This window comes from Meriones unguiculatus, chromosome 18 (genome assembly GCF_030254825.1).
Source record: "Meriones unguiculatus strain TT.TT164.6M chromosome 18, Bangor_MerUng_6.1, whole genome shotgun sequence".
In the NCBI taxonomy this organism is placed as follows: Eukaryota; Metazoa; Chordata; class Mammalia; order Rodentia; family Muridae; genus Meriones; species Meriones unguiculatus.
In genome coordinates this window covers 31,133,346-31,153,639 of record NC_083365.1, presented here as the reverse complement: position 1 = coordinate 31,153,639, position 20,294 = coordinate 31,133,346, and the positions used below count along the sequence as shown (strand labels likewise).

General features: G+C 36.6%; 1 protein-coding gene across 2 annotated transcripts in view; it reads right to left on the bottom strand.

The window, feature by feature from the left end:
- Positions 1-20,294, bottom strand: part of Ano3 (anoctamin 3) — a 261,999-nt gene that overhangs the window by 12,893 nt on the left and 228,812 nt on the right. For both annotated transcript variants that reach the window (XM_060371385.1, XM_060371386.1), the window contains 5 exons: positions 12,829-12,865; positions 10,361-10,472; positions 9,533-9,590; positions 4,153-4,250; positions 1,014-1,147 (listed from right to left, as the gene is read on the bottom strand). In XM_060371385.1, coding sequence (XP_060227368.1) covers positions 1,014-1,147; positions 4,153-4,250; positions 9,533-9,590; positions 10,361-10,472; positions 12,829-12,865 — 439 coding nt within the window. The remainder of the gene's footprint in view (positions 1-1,013; positions 1,148-4,152; positions 4,251-9,532; positions 9,591-10,360; positions 10,473-12,828; positions 12,866-20,294) is intronic.

Sequence of the window (20,294 nt, the reverse complement as noted above, 5' to 3'; positions counted from 1 at the left end):
TATCCAGTAAATGCTCATTTTCGTAGTTGCAGAAACTTTTGTTCCTATGTGATAAGTATGCTTGTTAAAGATTAGATGGCTAAAAAATGATAAATAGCTGTACTCTATCACAGATATGGGCCTATTTAATGTCTATTTCACATTCCCACTCCCTTTGTAATACAAGTAAGAAGGGGGAAGAGTTAGAGAGAAAAGGAGAAGAAAGAAGAGGGGTGGGGGAGAAGTGTAAAATAGACAGTCGATGAGGAACATTTCCTTATGGAAAACACTTGGCTCTGGCTGGGACGCAAAGGCCCATTAGACACTACCCCCTCTTCTCTTTTTATAGAGGAGGATTTTGTGGGCCAGAAAAGTAACAAAGTCAACAACTGGACTGGAAAAATTCATGTTTTCTTAATATAAATTAATGACATGTCTGCAGAAAGTAGGACTGAGACTGGATTTGAGAAGGTGGAGTAGATGGATATGGAGGAGTTTGGGAAGAAGGAGGGTTGAATATCGCCAAAATACATTACATGTAACAAAAATAATAAAAATGCTATTTAAAAGTGACTTTCTTTGAGGGGATTACTGTTTTCATTTGTAAAGAATTGAGCCAGCTCTCTTATTTCTCATCGAAATATTTGCTCAAGATCCTGGTGGTGCATGCCAGTAATCCTAGCATTGCAGACATCAAGGCAGGAGGATCGTGGGCCAGTTAGTGTTATACATCAAGTGCAAGATCAGTGTTAACTGCCCAGTGATTCCTTACCTCAAAAAGAAAAAAAAAATGCTCAAAAACTAGAGGCTTCCTTATGAGAACAATTTCATTTTGACCCAGTACCATAGCTTCTTGAATATAACATATGTGAAAGCCCCCAATGCCTCACAACCTGGGTGTTGTTAGGATAAAAGTTCACTTGTGTTTCAGAATTCTCAGGGAAGAAAACACTATTGCCATTATTATTGTTTTCCTCTTGAATCAAAACAATGTCAACAAGGCCAAGTGTCTCCGAAGGAAAGTCTCTCCTTACCCATTTCTAAATACTCATCCATCAACCCATGGATGTTCATGGGCTGAAGATTCCAGTCATTTTCCCACTGTGGTATGGAAGCATCCTGTATTCCCCGCTTGATCTTATGTCGTGACCACCAGTTTTGGATTAACCTATATCAGAGAGCAGAGCAAGGACATGGGACCTGTTACTGAAGCATCTGTGGAAAAAATGTACATGTTCACTAAGAAATAACAAATTTCAAGTACTTGTTAGTTATACCAAGTGTTCTTGGAACTGAAGATAGTCAATGGTTTTGAACTTTTGAATCAGTGAAAAATAGTCTGAACTTTACGAAGTTTTAAACCTTTAAATTATAAAGTTAAATTTTAAAAAATTAGCAAAACTTACAGATCCTACCATTCTGGAACTCTTTAAAGCCCTCCAAATATCTAGATGTTTATCAATAATTCACTACCCATAAACTGAGCCATTCCTTGATATTGATTAGGCTAACTTCATTTATTCAACCTCCACCCGTAGTAGCTTCTGTGTTGCCTGCTGTCACTAGTCTTGATCCCCTCATCGCTTATACACCATTGTGTTACGGGCTGTTCATATGAATATGTGAACATGAATAAATCATGTTCTACATGAAATAGCATAAAGTTTCAAGAGTTCTAGGTTCTGGACTCCATTCTGTCATTCATTCAATGGGGGATTTTTGTCAAATAACTTTACTTCTTTAAGCCATAAACACAAAAAGTTTGAACACTAATGATGGTATTCTGCTTCCATAGTTAAGAAGAATTGTCAGGCAGTAGATATGCTTACATAAGTTATTGTCTGGTGGCTGGAGAAGAAATGAAAATACTCCATCACTGGTCTGGGGATGACACTGTGAAGCCTAGAGACAGAGTGCTATGCTCTGCGAGGGGGTCCTATAGTGAATTACTTAAGAATGTGACAACAGGATATTCTAGGATGACATAATTTTATACAGCTCAGTGAATAGAACCCAAACCTCAATTCTAACTGATTGGAGATTGAGAGTCTGTTAGGATAAGAAGTGCTCCAGTCCTCATCCCAAGAAGGTCATCCTTGGTGTCTCATGAAGAGGTGAAAGGAGAGGCAGGTTAGAATTCACACGGCTCTGTTTATTTAAATTTTAAAGTTTTTTTCTTGTTATTTTTCATTATCATCATCATCTCCTCCTGCTATCACCCTCCCTCCATCTTCCCTGACTATGACCCTCCCATAGTCTACTGATCTACTCTCTGACCCTTGCCTATCAGGTCTCATCAGGACTGTCTGCATCTTCTTTCTCCATGGCCTAGTAAGGCAACCTCACCAGGGAGAGGTGATCAAAGAGCAGGCAAATGAGTTCATGCTAGTGACTGCCCCTGTTCCCCTTACTGGGAAGCCCACATGGAGACTGTGCTGCCTATGGGCTATATCTGAGCAAGGGGTCTGGGTCCTCTAGATGCATAGTACTTAGTTGAGTCATCAGCCCCCTCTGGGCCCCGATTTATGGTTCTGTTGGTCTCGTTGTGGAGCTCCTGTTCCCTCCAGGTCATTCTGTCACACCTTTCTTCCATAAGATTCCATGTACTCTGCCCAAAGTTTGGCTATGAGTTTCAGCATCTGCTTCAATACCCTACTAGGTAGAGTCTTACATAAGCCCTCTGTGAAAGGCTCCTGTTTTGTTCCCTAGTATCCTTCATCTGTTGCTGGTGGGAATGTAACCTAGTACAACCACAGATTGGAAATCAATCTGATGCTTACTCAGAAAATTAGGAATAGTGCTACCTCAAGATTCAGCTATACCACTCCTAGGCATACATCTAAAAGATGCTCAACCATACAACAAGGACATTTGCTCAACTATGTTCATAGCAGCTTTATTCATAATAGCCAGAATCTGGAAACAACCTGGATGTCCCTCAGTTGAAGAATGGATACAGAAATTGTGGTACATTTACACAGTGGAATACTACTCAGCAATTAAAAACAAGGAAATCATTAAAATTACAGGCAAATGAATGAAACTAGAAAAGATCATCCTGAATGAGGTAACACAGAAGCATAAAGACACACATGGTATATACTCACTTATAAGTGGTTATTAGACATATAATATAGGATAAATATACTTAAAATCTATAGCCCTAAAAGAGCTAAATAACAAGGAGGACCCTAGGGAAGATGCTTAATCCTCATTCAGAACGGCAAACAAGAGAGACGTGGAAAGTAGAAAAAGACAGGGAATTTCAAAGTTTTAATTGAATAGAGAATTGTGGTTTAAAATCTGACAATCACAGCTTTGGTGGTCCATTCATTCCAACTGTTTTCACCTACAAGTTCTTAATTTAAGTGTGAAAAACACAAATAGAATATCTCTTAATATTTTCTTTCAGTATCTGAAATGCATGGTCCAGGCTGAGCAAGGCCACCATTAAAATGAGTATCTGACATGCACACATGATGATGACCACACATAGTGATCAGGATGAACGTGTGATGATCATGATGATGCAAATAATCGTTTTCTATTCTACAGTGCTTACAATTACATTCTGTTGAAATTTATAAAGTGACACTGGAAGATCCAATCCTAGGCTACACTCTTGATGTCTAATTTCCTCAGCCTTGTTCATAGGATATGTCTCATCCCCTACATTTAAAAGTGCTAAGCACAGGGGAAAAGACACAGCAAGTACATGAGGCAAACTAGTCTTTAATTCCTCATGCAGGCTTCATTTAGAAGAGATTTCCTTGAATCTGTATATAAACTAAATATATAAATGCACATACATATATATGGATATGGATATGGATATAATACACACTATTCATAAGCGTTTGTTATTTAAAATTAAATTTAAATTATATTGGGTCATTTCCTTTTTTTTTTGCAAAGCCTTTGTTTTAAAAATAGCTAAGAAGCTGAAATATTCTATATATAGTCATTCCTTTAATCCCGACAGCTGCTCCTGAAGTTGATCTCCCCATTTATCCTTTCTTAAAGATGTGAAAAATTGAGGTTCAGAAAGCCTAAGCTTATAGGCAATCACACATTTAGTAGTGGTCGGAGCAGGACCTAACCAATCATCTCCCTGCGCGTGATCTGTAAATTGTAACTACACACAAGACACATTTAAAGATAGTATGCGCTTACGGATATCCCAGCTCCATGAAGTTGTTCCAAATTTGCTTTAAAAACATGATGACTCCCATCTGGAGGCAGAGGTCTATCAGACAGCCACTGGGATGGCACTAAAATAGAACAGGAAGCAGCGCTGTGAGAATTCCGCTCCCTCCTGCTCCCTCCTCCCAAGCTGGTTAGAGCATCTCCAACTTTGAATTGGAAAGCAAAATTTACATCTGGGTCACATTTTCTTGTGTGAAGAAATGGAAACAGGTACAGTGACGTTGGGTGAAGCTTTGAGTTATTACGGTAGAATTTGGGTAGCTTTTAGTGAGTGCTTGCTGCTCCCCACCTTCAGTCATGGTCACATAGAATGAATGCTAACAAATGTTTTATACCCACGAACTGTAAAGTATTAGAAAAATAATGCTGACCCAGTGTTTATGGTTTGTTTCTGGGAAAAATTCCTATTTATCTCCAAATAATTTTAGATTTTTTGAAAAATTCAGACATTTTAATAAGTTCCCATGTATTCCTCCCCATCTGGCTCAGAGTTAAAAAAAAAAAAAAAAAAGTAGCAGTAGTGGCCTTGCAATTAAGTCAACTGCGGTTGTCATTTTCATCCCCTCCCCCTTGTCCCCTGTCTGGGAATGTTGTATAATGCAATACTGCCTTTCATGTCTCCCCATTTTCTTCTCTTCTGGACAGGTTTTTGTTGTTGTTGTTGTTTGTTTGTTTTTGGGGTTTATTTCTGGTAACCTCACTGGAGCCTACAGGTCTCCAGGTCTGGGTTTATATGAACATTTTCTTCTCTGTGCTAATTTTTTGCTGTTGTTTATATTTCTAGTAAGTTGGCATGAAATACATACAAGCATGCGTGTGTGCACATGCGCACACACACACACACAAATATGACTTAACCAAACATTGTGACCAATATGTGCCTCTTGAAACTGTGCTAAAAAAGCAATTTGGGTGGAAAATATGGGTTGGGATCTTTAGAAATGGGATCATGTCCTGCTCATGAGGATGATTATTTCTATGGCTTTGATCCATACTTTCTATTTCTGCCAAATTGGTACTGGTGGGACTTCAAAGGGAATAAATAAAACATAAAAGAGCCTGCTTTTCCTGTTCCAGCCCAGTGGCTGAAGAATTGGAGCCAGAGAGTAGGTGTGCCCAAGGCCATGCTGACTGCCAAGCAAGATCCAGATTCTATCATCCCTGTACACCTCCTCTTTCTAGCATGAATGTATGACCCCCTGAATTCTTCCTCACTTTGCACCATCAGTGTGTTCAGTAGAAGACATGAAGCTGAATCTCTAAGATACAGGGACAATCACAGCTTAACAAGATTGTTCTTCATTCTTTACAGAGAGACTTGGTGGCAACTCAGGAAAGAACAGTCTGGGTCTCCACCCCCAAATGCATCAGGCCGATGATAAATTCTATTTATCAAATATGTCAGTTGCCTTGGAGTGTAGGCTTGACATACATATAGTATTATAAGCAAGAGGAAAAAGAAAACAGTGTGAGAGATATATGATTGAATCATTTTTGTAACAAACAATGAATTTATTAATATTGAGCCTTGAAGGATTCGTAATTTAAAAATCTTTCCTAAGAGAACAACAAAGAAAGATGGTCACTGTTAGCTTTTTCAGTTTACATAGTGATTCTTTAGACACTCTAAACTTCATTTGGTAAAACATCTCATACTCAGAACATGAAAATGGGCATGGATACATGAGGAAAAATCTAGCCATTTATGAGCAAACCAAAGTTCAGTGTTTTCATGTATTTCCTCATTTCGGTGAGAATGTGGTATAGTGAGGGTGAAAGGGAGGCTGAGTGTCTTTAGTTATACTTCCTTTGAGCAAGCCAGGGAATAGACAGGACTGCCAGACTTCATGTTCCTTTACTTTACCCACTTAAGGGTTTTTGGCTTCTAAAGCCAGCTCACTTGTCTGAGCCAGTAATTAATAATTGGCTCAGCCAAATTCATTTCCATGGCTATGCTCACATCCCAGTGGTGGCTGGGAAACAGTGTTAGAGCAAGACTTTGAAGCTGTGTTGCTTTCGTTTGAATCATAATTTCGTCACCTTTGTGACCTTAGGCAAATTATAAAACTTCTCTTTTTTTGTCCACTCATCTATAAAATTAATGTAATAATAATAATACTATGAGGATTTAAAGTAATTTTATAGAAAGAGCACTTAATAACAATTGCTGGACTGTGCCAGCACCTAGGAAGTGCTTGATAAATGTCAGCAATTTAGAACAATGTAATAATAAATTTACATCATTTTTATGAGATATCACCTAACTATCCAATATTGGTCACAAATCCAATACGGCCCCTTTATAAAACTTCTGACAAATTCTATCATATTTTTCTTTGTTCTGCTTACTGCCAATTGAGTCTTCTCTCTGAAATGTAAAAGTTAAGTTAATTTCACAACTGAGAATTCTATGTTACCTCTTCCTATTGCTGGTTAAAAATAAAAGGAGCTAAGAGTCCCTGATAAGATCTTACAGAGTGGGAAATCCTAGCACACAGATTACTAGAATCCAAGGACAAAGCATTTGTTCATTTCTGATTCCATCACACTCAACATGGTTATTAATGCTATCAAATAAAACAGTGAAATTGTCATTTGTAGAGGGAAACTGCCTTTGACAGTTTGTTCACACTTGCTTCTTATGTGAAGAAATTTAGAGTCAATACTTATCCTTAATTTTCATCCTTTCTAAATTGTGGACTTTTAATGTATATTATAAATTAAAATGCTTGATTATTTTTTCCCTAGAACATTCAGTCCATTGTGGGTCAATGTAGCCACCACACTTCTCATCTATAAAGGAACATGTACAGGAGGATTATGAGACATTTTTTTCTGACACCAGTATTATAATTTTTTTTCTGTAACTTTCAAGGATTAGTCAAGACTTCTCACAATTTAATAATAGCAATAGTAATGACAAAACAACAATAATAAATAAACATTTGAACACGATACATGGTAGTGGTAGTCCTAGAAGTTCATCAATGTGCAGCTGTATGGCTATAACTACTCTGTTCCCACCTTAGGCTTTCTAACTCATCTAGTCTAGTCCTCCTGACAAGTATTTCTTAAATTACTAAGTGGGTGACGAGGGTGGCCAGGCTCTTGTTGGAGGTGGGTATTATTCCTGGCCATAAATAACAACAAAAACAAATTGACAGACATATGGGAAAACAAACAAAAGAGAACTGGAAAACTTGAGACTTCCAGGCAATCCCATGTTTACCAGGGTTATAGAAGGTCCTAGTGTGCTCTCCACCCCCACCACCACAGTGTCTTTCTTTGTAACAGATCATGCAGGTTTGGGATTACTCTAGCTAACCTTCTTAATTTTTCAGCTTCTCAAGTGCTGGGGCATACAAGTGTATCGTGACCCTCAGGCTTTGTTTGTCTTTGGCCACAGAATACTACAACTATTGCCATGGAACCAAAACAGTGATAAGCATCAGCAGCAATCTGTGAAGATTTCCCCTTAGTCTGTCCATTGCAGACTCTCTGTTGGATGCTTGCCATTGAGTCTGTGTTCATACTTTCTTCCTAGGTGAAGTGTTGTGCTTATTTTCTTTTGTAAATTAACTCTTTTCTATAAATAACTTGCCAACTTAGTTGTTACTACTGCCAATACGGCCTCGAAAACTGGGTAGATGTGAATGATGAACTAAGGGTAAAGAACAAATTGTAAAGGCAAAAATTCATTTGAGCCCAGCCTTTTCACGGTAAAGCATGTATTCTGAGAAGGTTTTAGCCTTCATTCATGTACAGAGACAATTCCTGGAATAACCTGGAAAGACATCATTCGTGAGGTCTCCCTGTGATTTTGAGGAGCTTTCTATAGTGACTGGAACTATTTCTACCTTCACTTTTGTTTTATAATCTTTTCTTAACTCTTTCTAAATTACAGCCTCATATTAAGAACATTATGTATTCATTGGACTTTTACAATAGAATCATTACAATCACCTTGGTTGAGAGAGGAACATAATTCTGATCAGGAGACCAGAGACCAGCCATAGACACTATTATATGATATAGGTTTCAACAAAGATAGACTCTGCTTTTACTATTAAATGCAGAGCATCTGTTTGGTAGAAAATACTTGATTATTCTTCACACTAAAGTAAGTTTTGAACTGATAAATATCACATTATAAAATAATATTAATGAAACTGAATTATTTTATGTTCCTAGAATTAAGAAGAAATTTTGTTGCACAATATTAATACTGAAAACCAATAAGAATGGTGCCTTTTAATCTAGGCATATTTGTGCACTCATGTAGTGCCAGCACTTGGAAATTAGAGGCAAGGGGGTTAGGAGTTCAAGGCCTTCCTCTGCTACATAAGAAGTTCAGAGCCCACTGTAAACTACGAGAAATTCTTTTCTCAAATCCAATTAACAACGACAACAAAAAAAAACAACAAGCAAATGACAGCAACAAAATAAGAACCCTGTCATTTTCATTAGATAAATGCTAAATATTTTTGTAAAATGAGCTATTAAGGAAAATTAAAAAGAGAAAGAAATTGAGAAAATCTGAAGCAAACTTGAAATATGAAATTCAAATTTTATAGTTTACAAATTAATAAGCAGAGAAAGAGTCTTATGAAAGTGAATGGGAAGAGCACACAGAGGTAAAAATAACATAAACACAGCCATAAAGAGGATTTCTTAACTCAATTTCCATTACAAAAAACAAAAGGAAAGAAGTCAAAAGAAGTTGTTCTTTCGCTAGACAGATCTTTTCAAATGCTTCTGTTGCCAAAACTCTGACAAAGAGACACCCCATCCTAGGAAGTGCTGACTTTCTGAAGGACAATTTCTGAGTTTCAGTGAGGCCTCATGTGTTGCAGCAATCCTACCCCTTCATCTTGTTCCCCTGGGTTATATGTATTGTAAATCAATAAAGAAACAAGAGCTTTCAGTATATGTACACACATACATGGGGCTATTCCATGTTGGATATTTTAAGGATGAATTTTCATTTTATCAAAGGAAACCTAACCTTTTTACATTTGGAAATTCATTCCTCAAATGACAAAAATGAGTAAAACTGTGAGAACTATATTCTTGTGGCTTGTAAATAGAAAACAAACATACAAAAATGATTTAAAAATAAGAAAAGGCCAGTACATTGGTGTTAACCTGAAAAAGCACCATTCTTTTTTTTTATTTATTTAAATATATGTATCTGTTTCCATTTTCCCATGTTGAACACAAAAATCTCTTCTCTTCCAGACTGTGTCCCTAATACTCTGGGATATCTTCTCTCCTCAGTCCATTCCCTCCCACAGCCGCCGGCCTGTATGGTACCCATACACACACCCACTCTCCTGCGGCTACTTACTTCCTCCAGTCTCCACCGCTCAAAAAGTTTATTGTATTTTCCTGGGTGGCCGACGAATCTGCAAAGAGTGTTCGAATGCATTAACAATTAAGAGAAGTTCACCTGCTGACGAATCACACAGAGTTCTTGTGTGGGTAGACATAATTGTTCACTGGTGCAGTTTGTCCCATACTGTTGATATCTGCTATGCTTAAACAACATCAAACTAACTGGCTTTAAAAAGAGAACGTGACGCATGAACTCAGTACCAGTGAGTAGAGGAAGGGCAGCTATATCAATCTGATGACATTTAATACTTTATTCCATGTAGAATTCTAATATTGTGGGGGCCAGTTAATGGATATCATCATAATGTGAGGAATGATTTTGTTCAAAATGCTTGTACCTTCTGAATGTTCCCATGGCACCACATGGAGAGTTAACTATATAGCAAACTGGGCTTGTTAATTTATACTTTTCCCACCTCAAATGTTAGATCAGTGGAAGAAAAAAATAATTAATATTCTGGTTTCCACACCAAAAGAAATTATAAATCAGAGATATATAAAAATTCTTTTACTCTAAGCAAAATAATAATTAGTGATAAATTAGAATTTCAACATGACATTCTCTCTCTCCCTCTTTCTCTGTCTGTTGTGTGTATACACAAAATATAAGTGGTAGTGGCTGTCAGAGGTTGTCTGAGTACGAATACATAAAATCTGATTAGTACAACATTCTAAGGAAAAGGTCATAAATTCACTACTCCTGTTTCCTAATTGGCAATAGAGATGTTGTTTATGTTTTGCTTTCTCCCTGGCAATGGCATCCTGTGTAAAGTTAACTCACCTTCCCAGAAAGAATGCAATGTAGAAGATAGAACTGTTCAGGTTGACAAATTGGAAAAGGAACATCTTCAAGGCAAAGCTGTTTTCCCATTCTGATTCTGTTCGAGGATATTCTAGAAGAAGCACAGATTACTGACACAACATGAGGTGAACAAAACCTATCACTGTTCTACTTCTAAAAGTCCTTTCAGGCCTGCAGTGGAAAAAAGAAAAAGAACAAAGAACGTATATAGTCCTTGGTTGGAGTATCAGTCTCAGGAAAGACCCCTGTGCTCATAATTTTTGGTTCTGTTGCTCTCCTTGTGGAGTTCCTGTCCTCTCCAGATCTTACTGTTTCCCAAGGACTATGCATGGAGATAACCTAAGACCCCTGCACAGATATACCCATGGCAGTTCAGTATCCAAGTGGGTTCCATTGTAATAGGAACAAGTACTGTCTCTGACATGAACTGACTGGCCTGCTCTTTAATTACCTTCCCCTGAGGGGGAAGCAGCATTACCAGGCCACAGAAGAAGACAATGCAGCCACTCCTGGTGAGACCTAATTCACTAGGATCAGAAGGAAGGAAAAGAAGAGTTCCCCTATCAGTGGACTTGGGGAGGGGCATGCATGCAGAGGGTGGAGGAAGGGAGGAATTGGAACAGGAGAAGGGAGGGAACCACAGGGGAGATACAAAGTGAATAAAGTGTAATTAATAAAGAATTTTAAAAAAGAATGTATATAGATTACAAAATAGAAATGTATAAAAAAATTATACATGTAGGAACAAATAATTACAAGCCGTTATGGGAAGAGTCAGGTGTGGAAATATCTGTTTGTATCTTTTCTTTTTTGTTTGTTTTTTTTTAACTTTTTTTTAAATTTAATTTTATTTTTTTATTATTAGTTACATTTTATTAACTCTGTATCCCACTCCCTTATTCCCTCCTAATTCCACCCTCCCTCCCTCCTTCATCTCCTCCCTGTCTCTTTCCAAGTCCACTGATTAGAGAGGACCTTCTCCCCTTTCATCTGACCCTGTTTTATCAATAAAAGCTCCATATAGGTCAAATATGAAATGATCAAAAAGTCTAGATTTCTAAGTTTTAATTAGGGCAAATCATTCTGTGAAGTAATGTGGATTCAAAGTGAGTTATTCAGGTTTCTATATATTCTGACCAAGATTACAGTATTTCTGGTATGAAGGTTTCTCAGTAGGGATTTTGTACTAATCCTAAGTGAGTTATTTCTTCTAATATCTACATAAATACCTGATATAGTTGCCTCTGATGTTGACTTTGTACTTGAGCAATGAAACTCAGTCTTGCCATCAAGAGGTTAAGAAGTTGAGAGACATAGGAGCACACATTCAAGAAGGGACACAAAGAAAGATGAAGGTCATGGAAGAGATCAGGGAGAGAGCTACAGCTGAGATACAAAATGAATAAACTAATTAAAAAATTAAAACCTACCACAGAGTTCCTCTGAAAGATTCTACCCATCAGGGTATCAAAGCAGATGCTGAGACTCATAGCCAAAATTTGGGCAGAGTGCAGGAAATCTTATGAAAGAAGGGGGAGATAGAAAGACCTGGAGGGGGCTTGAGCTCCACAAGGAGAGCAACAGAACCAAAATATCTGGGCACAGGGGTTTTTTCTGAGACTGATACTCCAACCAAGGAACATGCATGGAAATAACTTAACTTAAAACACCTGCACAGATGTAGCCCATGGCAGCTCAGTGTCCAAGTGGGTTCCCTAGTAATGGGAACAGGGGCTGTCTCTGACATGAACTCAATGGCTGGCTCTTGGATCACCTCCCCCTGAGGGAGGAACAGCCTTACCAGGCCACAGAGGAAGACAATGCAGTCACGCCTAATGAGACTGATAGGCTAGGGTCAGATGGAAGGGTAGGAGTACTGCCTCTATCAATGGACTTGGGGAGGGGCAAAGGAGAAGAAGGGGAAGGGTGGGTGAGATTAGGAAAGGACAAGGGAGGGGGCTACAACTAGGATACAAAGTAAATAAATTGTTATAAGTTTTTTTTAAAAATTAAAAAAAAATTTAAAAAAAATAGCCAATATGTTCTCACCAGAGCCTACACTCCTCTTTATGGAGGAAAGAGTTAAATTAGTTGCTGTAAAGTTTCCTCTGACTTCCACACAGAGGCAGAACCATGTTTGTAACGCCTGTTGTCCACATTCATTACATACATAAGGAATGAAGGGCAAAGAACTGATAAGTCTGAGAAACAGATTCCAAAATTAATGATGACTATGTTCCCTAGCTTCTTGATGGATAGTGTCATATGACATGCTTGGCTTCCTTGTGTTGTTTAATGTAGATCAACTTCCAGCCCTACCTCTCTGATTATTTGTAAGCACTTGTATAACTGAAGACATAAAATGGTAAAATACACAAAATATCTAAAGACTAATATGCATAGAGTTATTTACTTAGCTACAACTAAAATAGGAAAAATGAACTTACCTAAGTTAGTAAGGAGGTATGCAATTTTTTCGTAAGCCTACAAATTAGAATACAGAAAAATATTATTTTATAGATAGTGCTATAATTTATATTCCTTAAAGAAGTGTTTAAAGGGTGTCTATAAGGTGGATATATTTTTTGCTAAGTGAAAAATATTTATTAGGGGCTGGAGAGATGTCTCAGTGGTTAAGAGTGCTGTCTGCTCTTCCAAAGGACCAGAGTTCAATTTCCAGCACCCACATGGCTCACAAGTATCTGTAGCGCCAGTTTCAAGGAATCTGACACCTTCATCCCAATGCACATAAAGTAAAAATTTAATAAATTGTTAAAAATATGTATTAATACAGTACGTAGTGATCTATACATGCATATGCATTCAAAATGTCTGAAATATAAATGAGCTTAGAAATACGTGTATAGGTATACATATAGAGACCTCATCCACAAAACCACACTTTGTTGCTATTTTAATTTTCATTGAATATCTACTCTCTAAACTAAGATTAAAATAACAAAATTCATTCAGGTAGTTAGAGGCTGAGATGAGATTCACAACTGTCTGAAACTACAGCCTTGGGAGATGACGTATCCATATGCCCATGACATATACACACCCAGACACATGCATGCATACAAAAAAATAGACCAGAACAAAACCAAACGATAACCATGCCCAAAGTATTTGGAATTCAAGGAGTGCAGTTGAATATTTAATGAATTGTTCATATTCTCTGACTGTTCTTTCAATAAAACCATTGCTCTTTCATCTTAGGCATGATCCAAAACTACCTCTTTTTAAGATCAAGATTATCTCGTGACAGATTTTATTAAGTCAATACTCTTCTCTCTCTAATGCATGCTTTTGACTGAATTTATTTTGATTTTATTTTATTTCTATTAATGAACTAATATTTTCTAGTTTTAAAACAAGATTACTTTGATTTTGTGAGCACATTACTCTCATTGTCCTGTGCTGTTTTCCATGCCCCACATTATTATAAAGTCAGATGCCAATAACAGGTTCTCTAAGGATTTTAACAGAGAGGACTTTATCATATGACAAGTAACATTTGACCAGCCACTGTTTTTCAACACTGAGCAGAATGTCCTCATGAGGACTGAAAGCCAATTCTGTTTAAATAGTTGCCATTTACACTATTTTGATTGTGCCGGCACTTTCCATATAGTAATTACAGAACAACAGTTTTGTCAAAGACGTATAATAACCCATTTTTACGAACAGGGAACGAAGACCGAGAATATCAGTCACATGGCCTGATGGAATACAGTACTAAGCAAGAAGTACAATTAGAATGTTCTGTCGTGAGGATTTCCACCATCTATGCACTGCCTCAGTACTTGGCACATAAAACCCATCTACAAGTCTGTGATGAAACATCTTAAGCTGGATGCAAGAGGAGACGACAATAACATCTAAAGGAAAGTTTCAATTTGTTCTTAGAACCTTATCAAAGGTATTAAGGAATAGTCTAGACCTAAATGACACAGCTCATTGGCACCAACAATATGCTTCTCCACAGTTGAACCACAAAACACCTTGTTGAGTCCAACTCTAAAGGCAGAAAACATCCATGACTTAAATGAGCTCAAATATATGACATATGGTAGCAACAGTGCTGGGAGAGCAGGCTGTCTGTGTGTGAATTTGAATATTTGAAAAGAAATGGCTGTATAACTGGGGTAGGAAAATGAGTAGGATCGTAGACAACCACTCTGATTCTAATCCCTTCATCGTGTGTATGAAACCATACTGGAGAGCTTCTAAAATTGCCCCCATTGAATAGAGCAAGCACAATATATCTTGCTCATATACTGTTACTATATTAGAAATTCATCAGTAATTTCTAGTATTTTAGATCCTGTTTGAGAAAATCAAATAATAGATAACTATGTAGATATAGTCTATGTTTTCATGATTAATTGCCAGTAGAAGGCACAAATGGCCAACATGTATGTCAAGAGGTAAAGCCAGATGGTGGTGGCACACACCTTTTTTTTTCCATAATTTTATTTTTCTCATTAGTTACATTTTGTTAATTTTGTATCCCAGCTGTATCCCTCATTCCCTCCCCAATCCCACCCTCCCTCCCTCATCTCCTCCCTGCCCCTTTCCAAGTCCAGTAATAGGGGAAGACATCCTCCCCTTTCATATGACTCCCTTTTGTCAGGTATTCTCAGGACTGGCTGCAAAGACCTCCTCTGTGGCCTAACAGTACTGCTCCTCCCTTGGGAGGTGGGGAGGTCATCCTCATTTAGAAAGACAAATGGGATATGCATTGAACGTATGACAGGAGTCTACCGCAGAAAGCATCTGAAAGACTCTACCTAGCAGTGCTCCAAAATAGATACTAAGACTCACAACCAAACCTTCGGCAGAGTGCAGGGAATCATATGAAAGAAGGGGAGTTTGATGTGGAAAGGATAGGAGCTCCACAAGGACCAAACGTATCTGGGCACAGGGTCTTTTCTGAGATGGACACTCAACCAAAGTCCATGAGAGGATAAAACCTAGAACCTCTGCTCGGATGTGACCTGTGATAGCTCAGTAATCAATTGGTTTCCCATAGTAAGGGGAACAAGGACTATTTCTAACAGGAACTCAATGACTGGCACACACCTTTAATCCCATCACTCAGGAGGCAGTGGCAGGCAGATCTCTGAGAGTATGAGGCCAGTTTGGTTTATAGAGGGAGTTCCAGAACAGCCAGGGATACACAGAGAAACCCTGTCTCAAAAAAATAGGTAAAAAATATTACTTTAAGAGGAAAGCCTCTTAAAGAATATGAGAATTCCTCCAGAAGCAAGGGATAGTGTCAACCAGAACTCTGGATTGAGTAAAAACCTTGGCAAAATGAACAAGAATGCAAAGGTCCTGAGACTGATAATCTCTTCACAATGGGCAAAAACTTAGGACAGGAGTGTCAAAAATAGGAGAGCATATTAGTAATTGATGAAATGGAGAGAAATGGGTTTTTAGGGCATTTTTGGCCTGGGCAATCATTTTAGAATTCTTTCTAAACTTCGAGGGCATCAGCTTTTCACTAATGCTTTGTTGGTGTTACATAAAAATAATCGGGGAAGAAAAGAGCAACAAATGCAGGAAGGGCAGATCAGGGAGTTTGCATTTACTTTTGTGTGTGTTCTCTCTGCGTCAGAGCATGACTGTCCAAGTTCCACTGAGATGTTCTAAACAGACATGCAGAGTCTAAGAGACTGATTTTTCTAGCATCTGTTCCTTCTTGATGTCTAGAAACTGTGAACATGGGCCCAGACAAGAACAAAATAAACAAGCACATTGTTTTAGAAAGTCAAGCCTTGTACTAAATGAATCATCCTGAATAAATTCCTTTCCTAGTTAAGGATTGGCCCAAATCTTTGACCCATCTCATTCTGTACTAACATATTTGCCATAATTAGTGAGAAGATACCTGGGCATTCAGGGAAGGCAAAGGTAGCTTTTTAAGATTTTTCAGTTACAGTGATTGGGTCCTTGAAATAAGTATAGAAATATATGCTTTGGTCTCTACAGATAGAAGTCCAAGATTGAGAGGACTATAGAACTAATGCAAGTGATTTATATCAGCTTAGAGGTCCCCTTCCATACCTGTATTATATACTCTGTACACTAAATACCTTTAAGATCACAGAAGGACTCAAAAGAGGTCCGCACTTGACCGGTCTTGCAGTCAAAGTTTAAGTGTCTCACTCCTGGAAGTTTCAAAGCACAGGAGTGCATTTGCTGAGATCTTTCTTACTTTCTTTTCAGTTTTTGTTTGTTTGCTTGTTATTTTGTTGAAAAATCACCCTATGTTTGCAATGCCAAGCAGCTGTCAATTTACTACAATGTGATAAAATCAGTTAAGGCTTAACTGTCAAGAAGCAAGAATATATAATTTTGGAACAATTTCACATTTTTGTTTTCATTGAAATGTTTTTGAGAATATCCCCATTTGTTATAGTAGCTGTGGTACTGACAACAACATGAATAGGGGAAACAAAGTCAGAAAAGGAACTAAAAACAAACTTTTTATGCAAATTCTGTTCTTCCAGATTTTTAGCTATATGTTTGGCAAATGCATATTAAAACAAGAAATTGAAATTTTAGTTATTCTTGAATTATTTGCAATTTATTCTTTGAAGATGCAGTTTCTCATCTTGGCTATGCATCAGTATTATTTTAGATCTCTCAAATTAGTGATTTTTTTTCTAATGCTATTTTATGGACTGAATCAGAATCAACAGAAAGTTCTTAAATGTTTTGTTTTAATATTATTTTTTTCTAACTCCATAAAGAAGATATTTCAGGCAACTTGATATGTAGTTTGAATGGGACACACATTTAAGATTACTTTTATGATTACTATAATGGAATTATTCCCGGATTTGATTACAGTAGGACATATTTTTCAGTGCAATTAAATATTTATTTGGAGATGTCATGATATGCCTCTTTCAATTTGTGTATTATAGAGGCAAGTACAGCCTTTGGTTCCATTTAAATTAAAATAAACACTGCAGACTTGAAAGACACTAAGAATACAATTGTAGTAACAAAAATTAACCTGGTCACATAATATGCAGGACACTAGAATATTTGGAAAGTAAAAACCTTCAAATTTGTTCAATATATGTATTTTAAATGTTATGGCAGCATTAAACCAAGACGTAGGGATCTGTATTAAAGCATACAACAAACGACAGCAGGAAAATGAAGTTGTGGCTGCATCTAAGTGAACTCAACATTTTAATACTGGGAGAAAAGTTAAGACAAGCAACAAAACAATGGTCACAAAGAGGTTATTTAATTCCTCTGCTGACTATTACAGATGAGAATAAGCAGGCAATCCAAGAACCTCATGACAAGAAAAAAAACAAAGAGATAATTCTATTCTATGTATGAGACTGACAAAAGGCTTTAAGGAGGAAATGATTCTTAACTGTTATTTTCAATGATGAGGAGATATTCTCCCAGGAGACAAAAAAAAAAAAAAAAAAAAGAAACAATTCAGACAGAGAAAGCTCCCTGAATCAAAAATGTAGGGGTGTGAATTAGGAAAGTGCAGGGCAAATTAAAAAGGAAAAAACAAAACAAAACAAACAAACAAACAAAAAACACTTGCTGATATATAAGCAGTGTCTCCTTTGCCAAGCAAGCAAATTTACAATTTATAGTGAAAGGAATGAAAATAATTTTTCTGTAAAGCAAAGGACACTGTAAACAGAACAAAATGACAGCCTAAAGACTGGGAAAAGCTCTTCACCAACCCTGTATCTGACAGGAGCTAATAACAGAATATATCAAGAACTCAATAAGTTAAAAACCAACAAACCAACTAATCCAGTTAAAAAATGGAGTATGGACTTAAACAGAGAATTCTCTGTAGAGGAATATCAAATTGCAGAGAAACACTTAAAGAAATGCTCAACATCTTTAGCCATCAGGGAAATGCAAATCAAAACAACCCTGAGATTTCACCTTACACCCATCAGAATGGCTAAGATCAAAAACTCAAGTGACAACATATGCTGGAGAGGATGAGGAGAAAGGTTAAGAGCAAATAAAAGAATCTTTTGTAAGAAACTTAGCTGAGTATAAAAGTGATTTAGAATGGGATGAGTGCATAGATGTATGTATTTTTTTTTAAAAATACAATCATGTAAAATTTTATATTATTTCTTAGTAACTATATTTTATGTCTTGATATTGAAAATATATTTAAATAGATTATGGCTTTATATAGTTTACATAATATAATTTAACATTCTTTTATGGGATTTATTTTTTTCCAAGTTTTGCTATGCTGAAAAATACCCTGATATTTATATCTTTTCCACAAACTTGGATTGCATAATTGATAATTTCCTTAAACTACAGTAACAGAAATTAGGATAAAAGTTTGTCTTTTTACTAATTTTAAATGGACTATAATGTTATTGTTGATAATCTAGAAAATTCAAAATGTCAATATCAGACAGTATTGACACAGGGAAAAATCCACAGTTTTACTTTCAGAGGATCAATTTGATAGTGTTTAGATTTTTACCAGAAGTAACCATCTACTTGAAAATACTCTTAATCTTAATTTTTGTTCTTATCTTTAACAGATATATTTTAAATCAGGTTCATTGTTATTTCTTTGATTAAATTCTACATTAATTTGTAAAATTATAAATTATCTAAGATTATGTTTTTCAGTGTTTATTGAACACTATATGATTTTATGGCCTATCTGGGAATAGTATATCTATTTATCTACATATCTATATATCTATATATCTATATCTATGTATCATTATCTTTTTGTAGATTAAACTGAAAACAAATAGCAAAATTTATTTTAAAAGTGGTAACTTTTGGTCTGGAAGTAAAGTTTGCTCATTTTTATAGTAAAATTTGCTATTTATTTTTTCTCTTAAAGTCTTTTCTGACCATCTTAAGTTTAAGAATCAATTGTCCCAGTCCCTCCTGGCAAAATATGCCATATCATTGTTAAGGAGATTTGAACACAAATGTATATTCTCTGATATAATATCATCACTAGTGTATTTATATGTTATTTATAAAAAATATCTCATGATAAAAATATATTTGCATTAACACTAAGTGTATGTGAGAGAGTGATAGAGAAACAGAGAGAGAGATCTGAGACAATTTAAAGTTGTGTGAATCCCAGTTTCTCTATTAATATACTGGACATAGCATCTACATAATGGGTTGACAAAAAATTAAAGAACAGATACTATCTTTAATTGCTCATTAGTGACTTACATTTCAGAAAAAGTTGCTTTTGATTGACAGCAGCTCTTAAGAGCTAGCCCAGGCATCATGTGTCCGTATCATACATAGACATTTCAAATATGAGCCAATACATACATGTGATTTAAGAACCAAAAGATGTTCTTTTTAGAAATTATGACATAGTAACCTGACAGGATGATCATGTAGAGCCAAAGAAGATAACTTCCTACATCTTTTAAAGACTGACCTCACTGGGGTGGAAAAGGAGTGAAGAAAAGGCAAACATTCAGTTACATGGGCAAAAAGCTGTGATCCTTTGGATTGGGCTCTTGGATGGACAAGCTACAACATCCTGGAAGCCCAGCCTGTTTATCGTGCACAGCTGAACAGGGAGACAGGGTTAGCTGATCTCAGCAGGAGCAATCTCTGTAGAAGAGCAGTCATCTGACCATAAACATCTTTGTGGACATTTTTCACTTAAATTATCAACATTTGCCTTTGGGCTAGGAGAGAATGATTTTCCATTTCCCTGAGCATAGCAGGAGAGAAGTTTTGACATTTCTGATGGGTCTAAGTCACTGGAATCTTTGACACTGCCATGCCCATGTCAGGAACACGTATTAACAAGGACTTAACTTGTTCCCTCCCATAACTTGCACATTAAAAAGTGTCACAGAGTCATACACACACAAATGGACACACACAG